The sequence below is a fragment of the Piliocolobus tephrosceles genome, chromosome 1 (assembly GCF_002776525.5).
Source record: "Piliocolobus tephrosceles isolate RC106 chromosome 1, ASM277652v3, whole genome shotgun sequence".
Taxonomy (NCBI): domain Eukaryota; kingdom Metazoa; phylum Chordata; class Mammalia; order Primates; family Cercopithecidae; genus Piliocolobus; species Piliocolobus tephrosceles.
Genome location: NC_045434.1, coordinates 177,241,177 through 177,253,278, shown reverse-complemented (window position 1 = coordinate 177,253,278; position 12,102 = coordinate 177,241,177). Strand labels below are relative to the sequence as shown.

The following is a 12,102-nucleotide window of genomic DNA, read 5'->3' as shown; positions in this document are numbered from 1 at the left end:
CCCCTGCCACTGACAGGAGTCTTGAGTCATTCGGGTTCTGTTTGTCACTCCTAATCCCAAGGACACTTTAATGTGATTACTGATTTCTGTTTTCCCAGTCTTATAGCTCCTTAAAGACCGGGGCTATCTTGAGCAGAGCTAACCTCTGCACCTACTATAGGTCCAGGCTCTTAGTAGGTAATATAAGTATATAACGATTTCAGTTTCCTGTACAGCTTGGTTCCATCATCCTCAGTATGCCTGGCTGAATAAGACTATTAGAATCATGAGTGGGACTTGAGCCAAGCCTCCGGATACCCAGACCGTCAGATGAGAACAAATTCCTCATGTCACCGTAAGATATAGTTACAGCGGAGTTCTCTTTTGAGCGTTTGGTGTTGCGTCGCTACAGCGGACTTTACGGTGAAAAAAGGTAGGGGTCCTACGGGCAGCAGCCAGGGCAGCCCTGGAGCTGTCGCGGGAGTCTGATCATGTGATCTTCAACATGGCGACGCCCTTGGTTCCCTACAGAAAGGGGCGGAGCCTGGACTGGGCGGTGGAGGGGCAGGCTCACATTCAGGTTAAATTGCGGATTGAGCTCCCAGTTACAGACAGCTGACCATGGAAGCGAACGGGTTGGGGTGAGTTCTCCAGAGCACGCGGTGTGGCTAGTTGAGCTAATAATTTGAGTCTTCCAACTCAGGACTCTATCCCTGTACTCCCCTTTCCCCGCCTTGGAGATCTCCCAACCTGGACTGCGTTAGCTGGGATCCTGAATCCTAAAACCATGGATTTTTGAGACGTTCATCCCAGGGGCCTTAATTCAAGGGATGCCTCAGGATTTCCAACCAGGATCTCTATTCTGGGACCATCAACTCTCATCCCTCTTTATCCCCCAGCCTGGGGATCTCTCAGCCTCTGAACCAGCCCAGTGACATTCCCATTTCTGAGATTCACTAGTCCGAAGACCCCCAAACTATCCTTACTGGGCCTTCATTCCCTCTCCGTAGTCCCTCTAGTTGCTTCGAGCTTGGGAGAGTAGGGACTAAGTGGAGGGAAGAGGCCCCAGGGCGGGCCCTTCTAGAGTTTGTGCACCACCTGATAGGCAGAGAGGAGGCGGAACGGGCGGAAAGCCAGGGTTTGGGAGCTGGCCTGGAGGAGGTAGATAGCGGTCCTGGACTGAATCAGCCTTATGAACCCGCACTTTACCCAACCTCCAGCCTAGCATACTGACACCTACCCCTGCCCCCACCTGATCGCCAGACCTCAGGGTTTTCCGGAGCTGAAGAATGACACATTCCTGCGAGCAGCCTGGGGAGAGGAAACAGACTACACTCCCGTTTGGTGCATGCGCCAGGCAGGCCGTTACTTACCAGGTAAGAGTCAGGGCCTGGAAATCTAGATAAAACTCCGGAAGGCGAAAAGTTTTCAAGGGGCAGGGGAGGGCTCTGGAGGGCCTCAAGGCTGAGCCCCGTCTTCCCTCTGTATGCAGAGTTTAGGGAAACCCGGGCTGCCCAGGACTTTTTCAGCACGTGTCGCTCTCCTGAGGCCTGCTGTGAACTGACTCTGCAGGTGAGGGGGTGCACAAAAGAGGGAAAGATTTATGCCTTCAGTCTGCCACCTAGCAACCTGTCTCCTGTTTCCTACAGCCACTGCGTCGCTTCCCTCTGGATGCTGCCATCATTTTCTCCGACATCCTTGTTGTACCCCAGGTACCTACCCAAGTCTGATCCTGGAATATAATCCAAGGACCCCTTGAAAATCCTTCTATCAGTCCAGTCAAGGTTTACAATAAGCACTTATCCTATCTGGATCGAGGGAAAAACTAAGGTTGAAAGAGATGGAGTTTGGCAGTTTTATTCTCCTTTTCCTTCCTTCTGGAATGAGCTGAACAGAACCTTTCCTCCTGGATTCCATTTTGGGAACCCAGATGTTTTCTCCCCCTCCAGGCACTGGGCATGGAGGTGACCATGGTACCTGGCAAAGGACCCAGCTTCCCAGAGCCACTAAGAGAAGAGCAGGACCTAGAACGCCTACGGGATCCAGCAGTGGTAGCCTCTGAGCTAGGCTATGTGTTCCAAGCCATCACCCTTACCCGACAACGACTGGCTGGACGTGTGCCGCTGATTGGCTTTGCTGGTGCCCCAGTAATGTGGGACAGGGCAGGGACTGGCGGCGTGGGAAAATTACTCTGGCAGGTCTGGGGTAGACAGAGGAAGGGTCAGTCTGGCTTCTGTACGTGTGACACCATCTTTCTATCCTTCTGTAGTGGACCCTGATGACATACATGGTTGAGGGTGGTGGCTCAAGCACCATGGCTCAGGCCAAGCGCTGGCTCTATCAGAGACCTCAGGCTAGTCACCAGCTGCTTCGCATCCTCACTGATGCTCTGGTCCCATATCTGGTAGGACAAGTGGCAGCTGGTGCCCAGGTGAGTCCTGAGAGAAAAATAGGCTGAGATTTGGTCTGTAAGGATGAGAAGCAAGTGTCCTAAACCTGAGAGGGCAGGGGTCTTAATGCCAGGGATGAAAGAACCTTGGCCTCCAGTGATCTAGCTGAGCAGCCAAGCCCATCCTGACACTGGCAGTGGGGCTTAATGCTCTGAGTATTCAGAGACCAAAGCTAGTGCTGGGATCTGGAGAAAGTAGAGTTTTTTTTTTTTTTTTTTTTTTTTTTTTTTTAATTACTGGATTTATAGGGTCAGGCAGTATCAGGGATTGAAGTCATTTGGGGAAAATTGAGGTGGATTTTGTATGTGGGGGGAGCTTCCTCTTTGTTACATATTTCTCTTCACCATACCCTAACTAGGCATTGCAGCTGTTTGAGTCCCATGCAGGGCATCTTGGCCCACAGCTCTTCAACAAGTTTGCACTGCCCTACATCCGTGATGTGGCCAAGCGAGTGAAGGCCAGGTTGCGGGAGGCAGGCCTGGCACCGGTGCCCATGGTGAGGACTGGGATGGGTTGAGTGAAGGTGGGCCTGTGGAGCTTTCAGGCTAAGTCCTGCATGGACTGGAGTGACCACTGGAGGGCAGCAGAAGTACAGTCAAGAAAGATTAGTGGTTGTAGCAAGGCCCTCTGTAGCCTAAGATCTGCTTTTTTTCCAGATCATCTTTGCTAAGGATGGGCATTTTGCCCTGGAGGAGCTGTCCCAAGCTGGCTATGAGGTGGTTGGGCTTGACTGGACAGTGGCCCCAAAGAAAGCCCGGTAAGCTATGGAAGGGTGAGGCCTTGAGGTTGAGGTGGGGGTGTGGAGCTGCCATGTATGCAGTTACCAGAACGTGGCGCTGGCTTTGCTTCCAGGGAGTGTGTGGGGAAGACGGTGACATTGCAGGGGAACCTGGACCCCTGTGCCCTGTATGCATCTGAGGTAACAGACAGGGCCCCTCTGTGTATCTGTTACTGTGCACTCCTGTGGCTGTTGTTGTATTATTCTGTGTGCACTTTTTCTAAAATGTCTGTCCTTCTACTCTGTACAACATAAGCCCTAGGAAGACCAGACTTTTTGTTGCTGTTGTTCATTTGTATTTATGCTTCATGCCTGGGTCCAGACTAGGGATCTGATAAATTTTATTGAATGACTGAATGAATTAACACTGAGTAGAAGCATACCTACATATGCGTTTGTCACTAGTATACATAGGGAGGACAGAAGCTTGCTGGTCCTCCTGTAGCCAGTGCCCTGTTGGTCCCCCAGGAGGAGATTGGGCAGCTGGTGAAGCAGATGCTGGATGACTTTGGTCCACAGCGCTACATTGCCAACCTGGGCCATGGGCTTTATCCTGACATGGACCCAGAACATGTGGGTGCCTTTGTGGATGCTGTGCATAAACACTCGCGTCTGCTTCAGCAGAACTGAGTGTACACCTTTACCCTCAAGTACCACTAACAGATGATCGTTTCCAGGACAATAAAAGTTTCAGAGCTGAACTGTTGTGTAGTTTTGTTTGTGAAAGATGTGTGCCCATATCCTCAGTTCTTCTTAGCCTCTGCTCCTTCCCTGGGAACCCTCTCTATATCCTCTTCACAAGTCATGGGGGTTAGGTATCACTGAATATGTACCAGAGCACTTAAGGATTCCCACTCCCATCTTACTCTCAGATACTTAAGTCCCAGAACTACATGGGGGTAGGGTAGAGCTTTCCTAGCAGTTCAGGTTGTGACATTTGCAGAAAAATGGGTGGGGTCCTCACAGCATACAAAGGCCAAATTGATAGGGCTTTATGTCTGGGGAGGAAGGGAAGTATACATCAAAAAGGGGCACAGAAGGGGTTAGAATACTTCAGAGAGGCATGGGGAAGATGGAGTCTAGGTGAGCAAGGAGAAGCTGAGGGACCCTCAGCTTTGACACCAAAATATAGGGAGGACATCAAAGCTCAGAGCTAGGTTGCTTAGGATTGGAGCTTTAGACAAGTCCATCATCAAGGCAAGAAGTCCTCTGAAACCAAAAGACCCTCTGGCACTCAAGGTTGCTTTATATTATTTTCTGAGCATCCCCTTTAATTTTCTCAAGATCTTGGTGTTTCCACCCTTCCTGGTGGCACCTGCTTCCCAGGACAAGGCTCTGAGGTGTCTGCAAGCTCTGGAGAAGGGTCTGGTATGGCAAGAAATTCTTGATCTGTCATTCTGCATCTCCTTGGACCACTAGGAGCCCACTGTGCCGTAGGCTGAACCAGCTCCCTGGCCCAGCCAGGGCAATGCAGAAGGGAGAGATAGGTTTCATTTAATGAAGGAACACAATTTCTGCTTTTAGAAAAATGATCGTTTATGTGATCCATGATTTATTCATAGAAAAGCACTGTGAGTTCACACACTTGCTAAAAAAGGGCAACTGTGATACAGAATGAGAGTGGCTTCTCTTTTTTTTTTAACCAACCCATTGGGCTGAGACGTAGGGGCCCTTGGCTGGACAGTAAGACTTGAGTAGCCACAAATGGCAAATACAACTTCTTGGTCAGTTTGGAGTAAAAAAGGTGACCGTTTGTCAAAGAAAAAGCAGATGGAGAAGTTCTTAGTTCACATTCTAGCTATACCACCCCTTCCCTATCACACCCCACCCCTAACTCAGGAACTAAGACATGAAACAGTAAACACCAAGACACTGGTATCCAACTGACCCTTCTGAATGCCTTTGCTACCTCCTGTAACAATTCCAGGCCGAGCATAGAGGTCAGGAAGGTAGCAGGAACATGATACACTGTGGAGGTCAGCCAGGGCTAAGACAGGGCTGCCCACTAGGGCTAGAAATTAGGAAGGGAGAGGCTAAGAGCAGACCAGCCCTAGCCTCCAAGTCAGCGAGCAATGAGACTGTGACAAAAGCAGGCAGAGGAAGCTTGAGGTAGAGAGGCAGGGGAAGAAAGCAAATATGGGGCGAGAAGGCAGGGGAAGAAAGCAAATATGGGGCGAGAAGAGAACTGTGGAGCTAAAGCAGCCAATCTGATAGCAGAGGGAGACTGGTGCTTAGAAGCTTGTTTGGTGAGAGAATGAATAGAGGAGGCACAGAGATGGGGAACAAACGTTTAGCTGGCGAGAGAGATTTAAGAGGAACAGGAAAGAGAAATTTGGCAAAAAGGAAGGACACATTCATGCAGATCCTCAAACATGAATACACAGACATCCCTACATGTAGAAATATGCTCAGTTACACATATAAAGACACGGGTGCATGGATAACAAGCATACACACAGATACAAACATGTTTATACACATGGACTCGTGTGCCCAGATACACACACTAAATATGCACAGTGTATTTGCACATAGATGTGCATCCTCACATGTACGCAAAATGTGTATATCCTCAGGTAGAAACCCAGTCCAGTGTGCACATATTTACACAGGTACACAGCTATAGAACTGACACATACACATAAATATATATGTGCACATACAGGCATGCACAGATATATCTATGCACATAGACACATGTACTTAGCCATACAGATACACACACACGATTATAGATGAAACCACACACTCTCTAACACAAAGGTGACCACAGTAGATGAATATTATGAACTCAGCAGCTTCCCAGACCTTCATCTTCTCCCTGTACTTGTTTCTCAGGCATTCAGCAGGCTCCTGAAGAAGCTGTGTGAGGCAGGAGCTTCGATGTCCTCATAGTTTTGTGAGGCAAAAGTCTAAGTCCAGTCCTGGCCTCTGTCCCTCACTCACCACTGGGCTATAAATGCCCTGTCGGTAGGTGGGGGATTCTGCATAGACTAGACTTGGGATTGATTCTAACTGGCCATTTTTCTCCTTGGCACCCCCACTCTTCCACTGCTACCAGCATACACTCTGCAAGGGGAACCTGAGAAATGGTTTTGAGTCTCCTCAGAAAATAAGTATATCCTCCTACCCACAGCTACTTCAAGTGCCCATCAAATCAAAACCACAATTATAAATAGTTGTAAGTTTACAATAATTAGCAACACATATACTATAGTATTTACAGTCCCATAGATGTGTTTGTTTCTCTGGTTAAGCAATCCCTGAGACGGAACAGTGTTCTGTGTTTGCCAAGGGAGACAGGGCCAATGCTCAGGACACGCAGGATACGGGGGCATGAGGTGGCATGTTGTGGGGTTTCTGGTCGATCTGCAGGGCCCAGCTCCTCCATGAACATGCCAAGGTAGGCATATCAACTAGAGTTAGACTTTCCCCATCCTTAGCCCTGTGGTCCTTTGGCCTCAGCCACAGGTGCTCAGAGTCCTCTCAGGGTGGACAAATGTTTCAGTGTCCTTGGCCTGACCTGATACTACCTGGGAACCCAGGCTGCCCTGGCGGTGAGCTATCTGCTCTCTCAGCCAAAGCGCTCTCGCACCAGCAGCATCAGCTTTTTCTTGCCTTTGTAGATCTGTTTGAGGTTGTCGATGAACTGGGCAAATTGCAGGTGGCCATCCTGGGGCAGCAGGAAGGTCTCCCGAGCCTTGCTTAGAAACTCAATGAACTCTCCATAGTGGCGAGGGCTGATGTGTGTTAGGCGTGAGTGTGTAGTGTTGATATAGGCATTGATGGTGGCATCCAACAACTGGCGCAATGGAGCTTTGTCAGTGGACATGAGCTTTCCAGAGCTGCGGCGGCCTGGGATGCCAGCCAGGCCAGGTGCAGTCACTGTGCAGCGTCGTAAGATGTCTGAAAGCACTGTGGCACAGTGCACACTCTTCACCACCAGGGGGATGAGAGCTGCCAGCTCATTCTTGCCCAGAGAGTGGCTGAGAGCACAAGCCCAGAGCACATCATTGATGGCGGGGTGAGTATCCTGGTTGTAGGCCAGGTTAAGATGGCTCATGGCCAGTGAGGCCAGCTTGAAGGCACGGAGCGGGTAGCCGCGGAGCTCCATGTAGCGGGCGATGGTGAACAGCTGCGAATGGGTCATGCCACCAGCAGCAGCATCAATGGCAATCTGGTAGGCTGCCTCAAAGGCGATGTGGTCTTTCTCACAGAGGGTAAGGGCTGACAGGGCACAGCTCTGTGGATCCTTCATAGCACACTGTAGGGCCAGCGTGCGAGCACAGCTAGCTAGTTCCTCCCGCTGTGGATAGTCAAGACTGAGGCGCAGGATAGTGGTGTGGGACACAGCTGTGGCAGCTACAATACTAGTAGCCTCCGTAGGGGTGAAGAGTGTGTACCAGCTCTGCAAGATGCTCACCAGGGCCCGCACACCTGTCAGGGAGAGCCTGAGCTCAGCCGTGGCCATCTGGGTCCTGATTCAGGTCTACCCAGATTACCATTTGGGGTATGAACTTGGCCTGCAGCGATGAGTTCTCCCTCCTCAGCAACCTTGAGATGGTATGAGGCAAACCAGGACAAGGGGAGCATCCCAGATGGCCAGACCCTGTTTGGGGTCTCTTTCTATCCCTTCTTTCCCCAGGTCAGAGGGTTGAAGGTTTCTGCAGGTGCTCTTGACCCCTCACAAGGATGGGACAGTACAGCCTGGGGTTTGCTTGCCCTGACGCATGGGTTGCAGATCTGCCAGGGGTTCTAGCTGAAGTGGGGCCTCTCAGGGTAGAGTCTTGTGCTGGGGCTTTGGGCTTTAGAAAGGGTCCTGAGCCTCCAAGTTGTCTCGGGTTTTTCACAAGCATGGACAGGGATGGGGACCAAACCACTGGGCACTACCTCCCAAGGGAGCACTTGAGTAGCAACTGAAAATTCATTCTCGTAGACATGTCTCTGACGAGAGGATCAAGTGCTGCTGACATCAGGATATGGTTCAAGCAATGAGGACAGAGCTTGGGCTGGCTGAACAGAGGCCACCTTCTCCTACCAGCAGCCCCATCCTTTCTTAGGCCATCAGGACTAGGAATATGAGAGCTCTAAGGATTCACTGTCCTGTCCCAAGAGTAGGGCCTAGAAACTCCTTTCCGCTGGGGGTAGAGGGAGGTGGGAGACTCACCCACTTCTGTAGCACAGGTCACCAACCATCGTACCATCTCCCTGCGTCTCCAGTTAAGGGTTGATAAGGTCATCCGCATCACCTGGGCACAAAAGAGGCCTTTCCAGTGGGCTATGCCTAACTGTTGTGACCTCTCCCTCCCCTTGCCATTCATTTATACAACAAATATTTTCTGGTACTTTTTTTTTTTTTTTTTTTTTTGAGACGGAGTCTCGCTCTGTCGCCCGGGCTGGAGTGCAGTGGCCGGATCTCAGCTCACTGCAAGCTCCGCCTCCTGGGTTCACGCCATTCTCCTGCCTCAGCCTCCCAAGTAGCTGGGACTACAGGCGCCGCCAACTCGCCCGGCTAGTTTTTTATATTTTTTAGTAGAGACGGGGTTTCACCGTGTTAGCCAGGATGGTCTCAATCTCCTGACCTCATGATCCGCCTGTCTCGGCCTCCCAAAGTGCTGGGATTACAGGCTTGAGCCACCGCACCCGGCATTTTCTGGTGCTTTAAACAGTGGTCTCTCCCCTGATAAATATAAAATACAGTTAAATTTCTCTCTTAGCTCTCCCACCAATCAGATAGGAGGCTTCTCAGATGATCTGCAGCAAAGTCCTTATTATCGTACCTTACTTGACTAGCAGAAATGGGGAGGCAGACAGAAGACAGGGACCCCATGGAGCCTAAAGCTGTATCTTGCTTCTGGCCTTAACTTAAACGTGGAGCCCAATTTATGAAATCCTTGCCTTTTCCCTTGTCTAGAACTTGTGTTCTGGGCACAAAGAAAGAGCCAGACTTGGCCTATGCCCAGTCTCCCAGAGATCTTACCTTCTCCCAATTGTCACTAGGCCAGAAGTCTAAACTGAGGATGGCCCACTCTTCTTCCATACCTGTAACCCAAGTTCCAGGGCAACGTTGAGCAGGGTGCTGTCAGTACTACTGTCAGTGGGAGTAGCAATCTTGAATGCATCTTGGGCCAGTTTGAAGATGAGGGAGGAAGAATGAATGTGCTTCTGTATTGCTTCCAGAATTGTTCGGAGTCTCAAAGTGTCTCCTATAGATGCCAAGAGAAGGGGCAGGGTCTATTTTAATGTTTTACTCAACAGTCAGCTGATCGCAACAGGTAGTTCAACAGGTGGTTGAAATGGCTGCTATTAATTCATTGAATGCTTCTGAATGCTACCGCCCCTTCTGGGTTATCAAGCTGTCTCCACTAAACACATTTGAGGCTCCTCCCTTCCCCAGACCCCATGTGAATACTATTCTCTCCACCTTTTCATCTGTCCCCACCAAATACCCTCTGCCCTCAGGATCTTTAAGTACCAAAAATAATTTTCTTGAACACCTGAATTCCCAGAGCTATACAGTAGACAGAAAGCCACATTACTGCCAAAAAAGAATGCCAGTCCCACTGTCGACTTCTCACTACAGCTCCCTGGAGCAAAAAGGAGCGGGGCCACCACTTCTTATTCAATAGGCAGGGATTCTATACAAAGCACAAAGAGTTAAGGAATATAACATCATATGAAGTGAAGGTTGCTGGATGAAGGTAGTAGTGTATGACAGACTACTACATCTTATAAAGGACAAACATGTTAAGTAAAAATAGAACAAAAAGTAGGCCTTATGTTTTGCTTTGTAACTGCTGATAAAGTCAAAGAGGAGGAATGGCGGTATGACTATAGGCTTTGGAATAAAACACACTGGGGACTGAACCTGCTTCAGCCATTTAAGAGTTTAATGACTTCAGGTTGGGCGCAGTGGCTCTTGCCTGTAATCCCAGCACTGTGGGAGGCTGAGGTGGGTGAATCACTTGAGGTCAGGAGTTCGAGACCAGCCTAGCCAACATGGTGAAACCCTGTCTCTACTAAAAAAATACAAAAATCAGTCAGGCATGGTGGCATGCGCCTGTAGTCCCAGCTACTCAGGAGGCTGAGGCAGGAGAATCACTTGAACCTGGGAGGCAGAGGTTGCAGTGAGCCAAGATTGGGCCACTGCACTCCAGCCTGGGTGACACAGCGAGACTCTGTCTCAAAAAAAAAAAAAAAAAAAAAAAAGTTCAATAACTTCATCTTAGGATTGTTGTAAGAATTATAAATAATTTGTAATATTCTATGATTCTATTTTTATAAAAAAGATATACAGTGTGTGTACATATATATGAATAGAAAATCTCCAGGACTATTTATGTAAATGTCTTATTCATAGTTGTTTTTGGGTGCCAGGATTATAAAAGAGATTTCCTTTATTCTTCTATCATCTTTAAAAACAGTTTTTTAAGTTAATAGACTACGTCTTTAGAGCAGTTTCAGGTTTACAGGAAATTGATCAGATAGTACAGAGAATCCCCATATATCCCCTATTATTAACATCTTTTTTTTTTTTTTTTTTTTGAGACAGAGTCTCGCTCTGTCACCCAAACTGGAGTGCAGTGGCCGGATCTCAGATCACTACAAGCTCCGCCTTTCGGGTTCACGCCATTCTCCTGCCTCAGCCTCCCGAGTAGCTGGGACTACAGGCACCCGCCATCTCACCCAGCTCGTTTTTTGTATTTTTTAGTAGAGACGGGGTTTCACCGGGTTAGCCAGGATGGTCTCGATCTCCTGACCTTGTGATCCGCCCGGCTCGGCCTCCCAAAGTGCTGGGATTACAGGCTTGGGCCACCGCGCCTGGCCAACATCTTATATTAATGTGGTATATTTGGTAAACCAATATTAATACAGTAATCCCTCCGCACCTGTGGGAGATTGGTTCCATGACTTCCCTTGGATACCAAAATCTGAGGATGCTCAAGTATATCATAACCTACCATCATATCCTCCCCTATACTTTAAATCACCTCTAGATTACTTATAATATCTAATACAATGTCTATACATCATTACATGTGGATTCAACATAGTGCTTTGTGCCCAGCAAACTAAAGTTTTGCTTTCTGGAGCTTTGAGGAGTTTTTTTTCCTGAATATTTTTGATCCACGGTTGGTTGAATCCACAGATGCAGAACCCACAGATACAGAGGGCTGACTGTACATTATTATTAGTGTGGTACATTTGATGAACCAATATGCATATATTATTAACTCAAGTCTACAGTTTACATTAGGGTTCACTCTGTGTTATACAGTTGTATGGGTTTTGATAAATGTATGTTATTAATCTGCTCTTACAGTGTCATATAAAATAGTATCACTTCTCTAAAAATCTCCTGTGTTCTATCTGTTCCTCCCTTTCTCCATTCCCTCTAAGTCCCTGGCAACTATTGATCTTTTTACTGTTTTCATAGTTTTGCCTTTTCCAGAATATCATATACTTGGAATCATACAGTAAGCAGCCTTTTCAGACTGGCTTTTTTCTTTCTTCTTTTTTTTTTAAACTTAAAGACTAGTGTGATAATACAGATAGGCTTCTTACAACATGCAATGCACATTTAAAGTTCCTCCATATCTTTGTTTCCCTCAGAGTTTACACCCAAAACTTCCGTTTCTTTCTTTTTTTTTTTTTTTGAGTGTGTGTGGCTTGAGAAGCCATGTCTTTTTATTTAGAAATAATAATAAATTCTATGGATATATGACAATTTATTTATCCATCCACCTTTTGAAGAACATCTTGGTTACTTTCAGTTTGGAGCAATTATAAATAAAGATGCTTTAAACATTCATGTGCAGGCTAACTGCAACCTCCACCTCCTGGGTTAAAGATATTCTCCTGGTCTCAGCCTCCTGAGTAGTTTGGATTACAGGT

At 48.0% G+C, this 12,102-nt stretch overlaps 2 protein-coding genes across 8 annotated transcripts in view; one reads left to right on the top strand and one right to left on the bottom strand.

The window, feature by feature from the left end:
• Positions 1-464: 464 nt before the first annotated feature.
• UROD (uroporphyrinogen decarboxylase) lies at positions 465-3,908 on the top strand. 4 transcript variants are annotated; one of them, XM_023221441.3, is made up of 10 exons: positions 465-620; positions 1,243-1,355; positions 1,472-1,551; positions 1,629-1,691; positions 1,929-2,126; positions 2,249-2,410; positions 2,788-2,925; positions 3,086-3,186; positions 3,282-3,348; positions 3,676-3,908. In XM_023221441.3, exons 1-10 carry the CDS (start codon positions 601-603, stop codon positions 3,835-3,837), a joined length of 1,104 nt encoding a protein of 367 aa, XP_023077209.1. In that variant the 5' UTR covers positions 465-600; the 3' UTR covers positions 3,838-3,908. The 4 variants fall into 4 exon arrangements, with proteins under 4 accessions (XP_023077209.1, XP_026311519.1, XP_023077211.1 ...); XM_023221443.2 differs by having other exon boundaries at positions 477-620; positions 1,910-2,126; XM_026455734.2 differs by having other exon boundaries at positions 476-620; positions 1,472-1,691; positions 1,910-2,126.
• Positions 3,909-4,722: 814 nt separating this feature from the next.
• ZSWIM5 (zinc finger SWIM-type containing 5) overlaps positions 4,723-12,102 on the bottom strand; it is a 186,695-nt gene continuing 179,315 nt past the window's right edge. For all 4 annotated transcript variants that reach the window (XM_023221433.1, XM_023221436.1, XM_023221435.1 and 1 more), the window contains exons 12-14: positions 9,250-9,413; positions 8,375-8,456; positions 4,723-7,644 (exon numbers count right to left, since the gene is read on the bottom strand). In XM_023221433.1, coding sequence (XP_023077201.1) covers positions 6,782-7,644; positions 8,375-8,456; positions 9,250-9,413 — 1,109 coding nt within the window. In that variant the 3' untranslated portion in view covers positions 4,723-6,781. The remainder of the gene's footprint in view (positions 7,645-8,374; positions 8,457-9,249; positions 9,414-12,102) is intronic.

Coding starts and splice junctions, on each gene's coding strand:
- UROD (XM_026455734.2), top strand. CDS start 601: ATGGAAGCGAACGGGTTGGG. Junction 621..1,242: donor ATGGAAGCGAACGGGTTGGG/GTGAGTTCTCCA, acceptor CCTGATCGCCAG/ACCTCAGGGTTTTCCGGAGC. Junction 2,411..2,787: donor AAGTGGCAGCTGGTGCCCAG/GTGAGTCCTGAG, acceptor TACCCTAACTAG/GCATTGCAGCTGTTTGAGTC.